Raw genomic sequence first — 9,515 nt, forward strand, 5'->3', positions numbered from 1 at the left:
ATTTTATTGTTTGTTGTTAGAAAACCTGCAATCCTCTCATTGATAATGCGCTCGGTCATTTTCACTAATACAGAAAGTGCTTATATAGGCTTGTAATTATACTCTATGTAATTATTAGTAATAGCTCGGCTGCAATTAGAAAGTATAGTTTTTGTTGCATCGTTATATTTCAAAGCATGGAAGCTTCACAGGTGGCTCACAAAAGCTATGGCATGTAGGCAGCAATGCGACACCCCCAAAACATGCGGTAGACGGCATGTTTGGGACCCTGATCTGTATAAAGGTTCGGAATAGACGGTTTCAGTGTTGGTAAACAAACTGGCTCCCACCGAACGACCTTACCATAGCTGATTTCAAGTGCGGCACTTCCGGCAATGCTTTTCTCAAGTTCCTGGTGGTGTTTTCGTGACGTGTTTGAGCTCGCTGCTCTATTAATTTCTCACACATTTCTTGAGATGTGTTTGGAGCAACGTCTAGAGGCTAAATGAAGGGGCTCGACGTAGTGCACGGCTCGCGCGGTCGACGGGCGCCCTGCAAAATACACGCCGTAACGTTCCGATGAGCGTGGTCCCCTGCTCAGTGTGGCCTGCTCTGAGAGGGGTCGCGCCTATACAAACAGAAAATGTAAAAATTGCAGAAGACGTCTGTTGGCGAACTTATTTAGCCAGTGGGTTCTGCATGCCGACGATGTGGATGCGCTTTGAAGAGGCAGACCGGGAATCGACAGCGCACATCTGTATTTTCCCTGTCCGCGGCTTCAAAGCGCACCCACACCGTCGACATGCAGGAGAAGATTCGCTCGATCCATAGTGAAGTTGTTCAATTCAGCTTTTCGAGTAGAACTTTAAACCTTCCTCCTGCTGAACCCCGAACATGTTTGTGTTTTCGTCTCAGCACGCAACCTCAGGATAAAACGCTTATTTCTGCGTCTGTGTCACACCGCACTTTTTGAAGAGATCAGGGGCTATCAGAATCGCTCGAAATCTGACGTGTTCGTGGGATTGAGAAATTATAAAATGCACTGATGTGATAAGTCTACTGCGGCTGCGGGGTCACACGAAATATTATGGTTTACGCGCGAGTAAGCTATTCATGAATCAAACTTTTAAGCCGAACCTGCCAAAATATACAGTCTATGTTCATGCCCAAAATATAAATTAGCTTGAATGCGGCGATGTTAATTAGCGACAGAAAAACAGGCGATGAGTCATAATTGCTCACACATATGAGAGCCCACTCGACGGCATCACTTAAAAAAATTCAAATGCAACGACAACGAAATGTGGACACCATGACGTACACTGTGCGGCGATCAATGTTAAGCGCGGCTACTTTGTGTCCCGTGTTGTTTCGAACAGTACGCATCATTTATATAGCTCAAACTATAAAATAAACACCTTTGCGATGTTTTCAGTGTTAGCTTCCACGTTTTGCTACCCATTTCAGGCATAAGTATGCTTATCGGCCACGAGTGGAAGACGACAGTGACTGATGTGTTCCCGGTAACCAGGGGCCTTCGACTAGTCGAACGTCAAAGTATCGCCTCTGTGCCATTAGTATGCGCTGAGGTTTACATTGCCTTTGACGAAGTGGGCAGAACAAACCTATGTGTTCTTAGCCGGCATCCAGTTTTTTCGCGTGATCGCTGCAATGCAGGCGCTCTTTCTATCGTCATCGGCCATAAAACAATGTTTTGACTAGCATATAAAATTGATTCAGGCATTTAGACTCCATCATGACTTGACACAGCTGTGCTCGAGTTTCCAGCGCTTCGCCAGAACAATTTTATCTGCATAACACATCTGAACACAAGCAGCCGCGGTTAACAACAAATGCTAAAACCATGCAAGAACAAGCTAAACCGGAAGTTTTCAGGGGGGATTTTTTGGTGAACGCACAATGTTGCTAGAGACCGGCAGGCTCTGGCGAAACCGTCTATAGGCTCGACCGCAATTAGGAAGTTGTAGTACGTAAATATCAAATTCTTTTTTTGGGTGGAAGGTGTGAGGCTGATAATGTTTGTCAAAGTTCGCACTTCTATAATAATGCGTATTCAGTTGAAAAATGTGACGTTGAGTCGTACACCACAGGACTATCAAAAAAGATTTGCATTCATCTACACATTCTTGAGAATAGTGGCTTATTGTGATTGATATGTGGGATTTAACATCCCCAAACCACCATATGATTATGAGATACGCCGTAGTGGAGGGCTCCGGAAATTTCGACCACTTGGGGTTCTTTAACGTGCACCGGAATCTGAACACACGGGCCTACAACATTTCCGCCTCCATCGTAAATGTGGCCGCCACAGCCGGCATTTGATACCGTATCCTGCGGGTCAGCAGCCGAGTACTTTAGCCACTACACCACCGTGGCGGGGCAGTGGCTTATTGTCCTGGTGGCTTTTTCGTAAGGACTTGTTGTGGCTGGCAGAGTTAATAAATACTTCCCCTTTTTATTTTAGTGAACACGAGCGACAAAACAATACGCACTAGTACTGTCATCTCTCGTGCGTTTTTTTAGCGCTAAATAGAAGTAACCATCTTCTTAGCTTGCGATAACAGCAACGATCACTATCGTAAGTTGCTGCGAGATGCTCGATGTAATGCAACAAGTACAAACAGCCATTACTGATTGTTTTTTTTATGTCAGGGATCACCGTATGGTAGGCACGACAGCTCGACCCTTCGCAAGCTGCTGCTGGACCTTGGTCTTCCATGGCCGCACAGGTCCTCAGCCACGCGGTCCTCGCTTCTGGACATCCTGGTGAAGTCGTCGCTGAGCTTCGGCATTTACGCGTTCTGGTCCTTTTACGTGGGTCACCACCCGTCGCGACCTTACGAAAACACCATCTACATGACACTGGACGAACGCTGTCTCGAGTGGATTGGAGACTTCGAGCAGCTCGTCAGGCGCGCTCGGCACCGCCAGTACTTGAGGCGCTGCGCAGAGATTGTTGGCGGCACGGGACAGTCATACTCGCACATGATCGATGCCGTCACCGTCGCGCATTTCGACATCGCCCGGACGGTCAAGGTCCTGTGGTCTCGCACAACGGTTCCCGTATTCTTCAGCCTGAGGGACTCCGAGCTGAGGCGGGCTCTGAATGGCCACCTCCCGGACGACTCCCAGCTGTGGCCGGAGGACAACATCGTGAACCTGCAGCCTGCGTTGTTCGACAAGTTGAACGTTACTCACTTCAGCGACTACAAGCTTGTCGAGGGCTTCAAGCTCTTCCTGGGCGCTTACGTGGTCTGGTTACTCTCGCCTGTCGTGTCGCGTTACCTCACGGCAGCGATGATGGCCGACATGGGCGTGCCCAACTTCGCGGCGGCGTATCTGCGATACAAGTGCATGCAAGCGGTCGAGTTGACGCTACCCTTGGCCAAGTGGAAAGCAGAGCACGACACCATGGGCGACAAGGCCAGTACGTGGGAGATGCTTCGCCTCTCGTGCCGGGCCTTTGACGATGCGGGACGCGTTTACGGCCAGGCCTTCCGGAGCGTGTTCGCAGCCGTCACAAAGCGCGTCTTGAGCAACGCGTACAACATGAGCCTCCCTTGGGGTCTTCTGGACGCCGAGTACGCGCACGTGCCTTACGACAAGAAGGGCGGGAGTCTGGAGCTTTTTCTGCGCAGCTGGCGAGTCACCATCGACCTGCTGAAGAAGTCCATGCGCCGGCCGCGCCACTTGGCGCTTCACCCGCCGGGCATCGCGAGCTACTACCTGTACCGCAACCTGGTGGCTCGCGAGGTGTTGGTGCACAACCACATGAGGTCGCCACCGCTGCTACAACCGTGGTTTCCCTTCGCCGTCAACGCGGCTCTCGTTGGCACCGTCATGGCGCAGCAGCTGGTTCTCATAGGCTACTTCGTCTTCTACTTTGATGAAGACTATTCGGTACGTCCATGAGCACCCAATTTATGACGAAGCAACGTGAGATGCAATATTGAAAGCAGAAATTTAAGCTAGCTAGTGGTAACTGAAATAATGGAACTTTATGGCAAACAACAACTATGGCGCAAGGAAGAGACATGCAAACAAGGAACACACGTGACAGTGCCGTCCTGCTTACATGTACCTTGTGCTTTGTGTGATTGTTATCTAGAGTTTTAGTCGCAACCCGGCACTCTCTCGCTCACACACGCTTTAAGCAGGTTCATTGTTAGCGTGGTTGGTATGTGTTCACAAACAATTTAGCCACGAAGTAAGAACGCACACAAAGTGCCAATGTTGACAAAACATTGATAGCGATTAGTGATGTAATTAGACAAGTGAAACAATGGGGCCTCCCATAATGTGTTGTCAAGTTTCAGGTCATTCTTACGAGGCGCAATAAAGCTTGCAAAGCCGTTTTGTCAGGCTATCGAGAAGGCCAGTGTTTTAGTGTTCACTTTTAATATCGGCTCTCCCTGCTTCAGTAAACGTTTACAAACATTCAATATTTTAGACTCTGACTTCTGTGGAAGAACATTTAGCCCACTTACGATAACCAGTAACAGGGCCTCGAAGTACGCCTTCACGTTCCACATGAGCCGCGAAGACGAGGCGGCCTCGGCACCGGCGTTTACATCATGTGGCTTATATATATGATTAGGAAACACTTTAGTCGTCGTAACGTGGAGGTTGTTTTTTGCAATGTTCTAAGGCAATTCCCAGTTATTTTGTCGAGAAAATTGGGGAATCGGGAACGAAGACAGAATGATAAGTACAAGCGTACAGCTTTCATAAGTTGACAGGGGAATGCGTCAGTCGTGCTTCTGTATATTTTCAAAATCAAGAGCTTATGTAACTTGACATATCATAGTAAGCAACCACATGCACAAGTATATAGCTATCGTCTCTGATTTCGTAAGCGTTCCGAAAGTATAAACATAAATGTGCCTTGGCACTAGCAAAAAAGTTCAATTATAAATATTAATGCTTTAATAAGCTTTCAGTTGATAGTCGGCGCTCATCTTGTGTTTGGTCCTCATTTTGTGCAATGTCAACATTCCGCACAGCGCTCGACTAAATGACTGATAGCCTGCTCGCTGAAATGAGCGTCGTTCGATAAGATGCAAATCTATATGGAAATTCGCTTTACCCATTTTGTGTCCCGTTAACCTTTGGAAACGTCGCATGGTCCATCTGCTGTTTTCATCCACCTGGCCGTTTCAAGCGTGTCGTTTTTTTTCCCGAACATCGTATTCCTGGACTTGCACCAATACTCAATAACTGTACTGACTGACAACACTTCGTGACCTCTTAAAGAAACCCAGGTGGTCGAAATTTCTGGAGTCCTCTACTACGGCGTCTCTCATAATCATATGGTGGTATTGGGACGTTAAGCCTCATATCAATCAATCAATCAATCAATCAATCAATCAATCAATCAATCAACCAATCAATCAATCAATCGATCGATCGATCAATAAACAAATCAATCATTAATCAATCAATCAATCAGCACACTTCCTGATCTAATTCAAATGCCATTTTCGTTCACGTGCCAGTAGCGTGGGGTGACGTCGGCTAGTGTTGACTCATTTCATGGCTAATGTTACTCAGGTGGTAATTAATACTTGCTAAACGTAAGTAAATGATTGTGAGAGATGGCCCGAAGAGTACTTTTAATGAACTACTGATGAATTCGTGCTTTGTGCGTACCCCCTGCTTAACGATTACTTCGTAATGTCGAAGTGCTGGGTAGCCATTCGCGGGCAATGTTCGTTATGCGATTTCAAGGCAACATTGATATCATAATCATCATCATAAGAGTTACTATCATCGTGCTTTTGAAGACGTCCACTGTCAGGCAAAGGTCAGTTTCCGCGCTACCTCATTTAACTCTAGTTTTTGATGCTGTGATGTTTTCCCAGTGACTTCTTAGTGATGTTTTCCCAGTGCCCGGCTAACTTACTGCTACTTCTTCAAACGCTTGCCCTCTTTTGTTATCGACTCTATTATTCTGAATGACTATTGATTATTTTGCGCCCACCTTGACTACTGAACATTAAAACATAGACTGAGTTGTCAGTCAGTGTGTATGTATAAGAAAACACTAGTCATGAAAACACGCACACAACAGAGAAGTCCAATAAACGCAGTCGGGGCAAGGAACACGTAAATGGGCTCGGAATAACAAAGCTGAGGTAGTTGACACACAAGTGCGTTCATACCTTCGAATGCAGACATTACAGCTTTATTCAAAAACTTTGCCTTTTCCACTTGCGGCTTCTCGCAGTACGATGCCGCAAATCCAATCTACCGCCAGCTTGAGCCTCTAGTGAAGGACATCAGGCGCTTCGAAACTGCCTTCAACAGAAGCGGTGCTCTGGCGAACCACACGTCCAATGAGAGGCGCGAGCTGTTATTTACCAGCTGGGCAGTGCATAGCACCAGCCACATACCTCGCCTCGCCAAGGCCGCAGTTGGGAGGGACGACGCTACGAAGGCGGGCGAGTCGACTGGTGGAAGACTCTCGTATTTCGCCACGCTTCCCGAGGACCAGCTGTTCTTCCTCGTCAGCTGCTTCGCACGCTGTGGTGATATAGGCCGCCGTCTCGAAGTAAATGTAAGTGTTGCCACTTGGGGCGCTCAAGCTTTTTGTCGATGACGCGAGGCGTAACTGTGGCGCCGTCTCTGTTAGCCGGGGGTAGAATAAACGTCTGGCAACGGTTGTTCCAGAAAGGGCAAAGAAGCTCCAGCTTCTCTAGGCTGTTCATCCTGACGGGAGAAGGAAATGCGTTGTCACGTATCGAGATTAGATTGTTGTCTCACAAGAAGTAAATTGCAAGAAAAAATACAAAGGTATGGCGCCACGTGTGCTTCATACATTTGTTCAGTTTGACCTGTTGCGTCTACGTTTAAGGTTTACGGACATGAGCACAAAAGCTGACCATATTGGCTGCTGAGGACGAGAAGTGTTGCGAAACAGAAAACCTTCACGACTCTGAAAACACGGTGACCAGAGACAGATCGTTGCCAGAAGCGAGAAATCGTTATTATTTCCGAATCCATTCGGAAGCTTCCTTTCTTTCGTTCACACTCCACCAAAAAAAGTAAGGAGGGGGGAGGGGTTGGCGCTGCCAGTGCCCCCCCCCCCTCCCCAACGAAAAACCTTCCACACGCCAATGGTTTACATAACTCTTGTCATTACTTAGCAGCTCGTTATAAAGCTGACGTCCTACTAAAACTAAAGATGCTGACATTCTTTTTTCACACGTGTTTTTGCTAATTTCTTCGTGCATTCCGTAGAGGGCCATCTGCAACATCGCCCTGCCTTCCGCTCCGGTCTTCAGGCGAGCTTTCAAGTGTGGGGTCAATCACTTACCATGGATCAACTTCACGTGGCCTGACCCTCCCGACGAAGACGCCCAGCTTGAGAATTTGTAGACTCAGTACTGTCACTCACGCTCGTACTCCTACGTGCGGGAAACGTGTTCGCTGAGTACTGAAGACCAACTTTATTATATTATTTTCGCGATGTACGTCCACACTATTTGTTATGAAGAGCGCGAGGTATAGCCTGTTAGTTGGCCTAGCGCGCTGCTTCTACAATATACGAGTTGCCTATGAAGTGCTTGCCTTAGGCCCTTGTACATTGCCAGCGCTTGCACCTTGACTGTGTAGTTCACTTAAGATATACCATGTTAGTTTGTCTAGCTATATGTGTATTATAAATGTCTTGCGTTAATTTGTCTTCACAATCGTCTTGAAAAAAGCAAAATGATTTATGCGATACTAAAGAAACTATGACCTAAAACGCCTAAAGTATATATGAAACACATTCAATTGTTGGACACCGTGGTAGGAAAATGGAAATAATTACTAAGGGCACATGTTCTGTTGCTATCGTATTTTCTCATTATTTTTCTTCCTGATTTATATCTCACTAACAGGTTCACATAATAATCATATATAATGTTTATGAATTTAAAGAATTCAGTCGGACCTCCGTCAGTGATATAACAAAACTAAGACAGCTGTAATTGCAACAATTCCCAAAGAAAATACACGCAATCGTTATCACAACTAGTGCGACTATTCTAATGAATACATATCAATGCATCAATACATTTACAAGCGATAAAAAGCCCTGACATGTGTACATAGGGTAGCCGTAGAAGTCGAATGTCACATTGTTGTTTCAATCACCACTAGTTCATTACGTTAGACCAGTCTTTATTTGAAAGAAAAACAACAACTAAGATATGCTACAAGAAGTAAATTCAAAATAAACATTGAAATTGTTGTTCAACGCTACGCGCGCCTAATAGAATATCCTTAGCAGTGAATGCTGTCAACTGCGTGAGATGTTACAACATTTACTGCGTGACTACCCTCCCTACGCAGTACAATGAAGGTCGCTGTCGTTTATGCCGGTTAACATTGCAGTGGTAAAAATAAATAAAAAGGGCGAATTTTGTGCAGCAATCTTCTATCAAGCACAATCACCCAATGCCAAATCAGATTATGGTGCATGTTATTGCATGCTTGCTTCCTAGTTGGTGCGCACTACTACAAAGACAGCTATAGATTTCCTCTAGAGTATTGGTTAGAACACGATTATCTGTAACCGCTGTGTTACGTGGTGTATGTATATGCCCATCACATCTTCCAATCACCCTCAGTACACTTCACTGCTGTTTTTCTCCTTCGCTCAGATATATTCCAGAGCAAGCTAGCTCTGCCCGAACTGTTCAGCCTTCTAAAAGAAAATAAAAAATCCCCCTCGACTTCTAGCTTGCTCTCTCCTCTTCCCTCCACCTTTTCTCACACACATTCTCTCTATAACTGAACCTTCGCGACTCTAGCCAAGCTACAATATGACAAATGAGATCATAAGAATATTTTCCCAAGCTAGCTTCATAAGTGTTCATATATATATATATATATATATATATATATATATATATATATATATATATATATATATATATATATAGAGAGAGAGAGAGAGAGAGATATAGATATGGGATATGGCACAACGGGAGCGTTGTCAACAAGGATAAATATATTTATTTCCCAACAGTTTCGGGAGGGGACCTCCCTTCATCAGGGGATGAGTTATATATATATATATATTGTTGGGAAATAAATATATTTATCCTTGTTGACAACGCTCCCGTTGTGCCATATCCCATACCTTCACGAAGACTAACTGGCCCATTGAATTATTACTCCCACTATAGATATAGATATATATATAAGGGAAAGAAGTGTATACCTAAGGGCTCATTTTTACGTGTTTTAACACAATAATACTGAGAACTAACAGACAGTAATGCCAAGGAATGTACAGGGGAAGTTATTAGAACCAATGGAATGTAAATAAGAAGAAAGAAGAAAGAAAAGTGGATGAAAAAATAACCAGCCGTGAGCAGGAATCGAACCTACGACCTTCGAATAACGCGTTCGATGCTCTAACCACTGAGCTATCACAGCGGCCTTCCCTCCATCCACTTTTTTTTATTTATATGTGAATTTAGAAGTAGGAGTGACAGTCAGCGCCATCTATAAGCCAAATG

General features: G+C 45.3%; 1 protein-coding gene across 1 annotated transcript; it reads left to right on the top strand.

Moving 5' to 3' along the window:
- The first annotated feature begins 2,646 nt into the window (after positions 1 to 2,646).
- LOC119165054 (uncharacterized) lies at positions 2,647 to 8,729 on the top strand. The gene is made up of 3 exons (XM_037417246.2): positions 2,647 to 3,903; positions 6,230 to 6,559; positions 7,243 to 8,729. Exons 1-3 carry the CDS (start codon positions 2,860 to 2,862, stop codon positions 7,378 to 7,380), a joined length of 1,512 nt encoding a protein of 503 aa, XP_037273143.2. The 5' UTR covers positions 2,647 to 2,859; the 3' UTR covers positions 7,381 to 8,729.
- Positions 8,730 to 9,515: the final 786 nt, after the last annotated feature.

This window comes from Rhipicephalus microplus, chromosome 9 (assembly GCF_043290135.1).
Source record: "Rhipicephalus microplus isolate Deutch F79 chromosome 9, USDA_Rmic, whole genome shotgun sequence".
Taxonomy (NCBI): Eukaryota; Metazoa; Arthropoda; class Arachnida; order Ixodida; family Ixodidae; genus Rhipicephalus; species Rhipicephalus microplus.

What these genes read in the sequence shown, in the direction of transcription:
- LOC119165054 (XM_037417246.2), top strand. Translation starts at nt 2,860, where the DNA reads ATGACACTGGACGAACGCTGTCTCGAGTGGATTGGAGACTTCGAGCAG. An exon ending in ACTTTGATGAAGACTATTCG is followed by an intron (nt 3,904 to 6,229) that starts GTACGTCCATGA and finishes GGCTTCTCGCAG; the next exon opens with TACGATGCCGCAAATCCAAT. An exon ending in GCCGCCGTCTCGAAGTAAAT is followed by an intron (nt 6,560 to 7,242) that starts GTAAGTGTTGCC and finishes TGCATTCCGTAG; the next exon opens with AGGGCCATCTGCAACATCGC.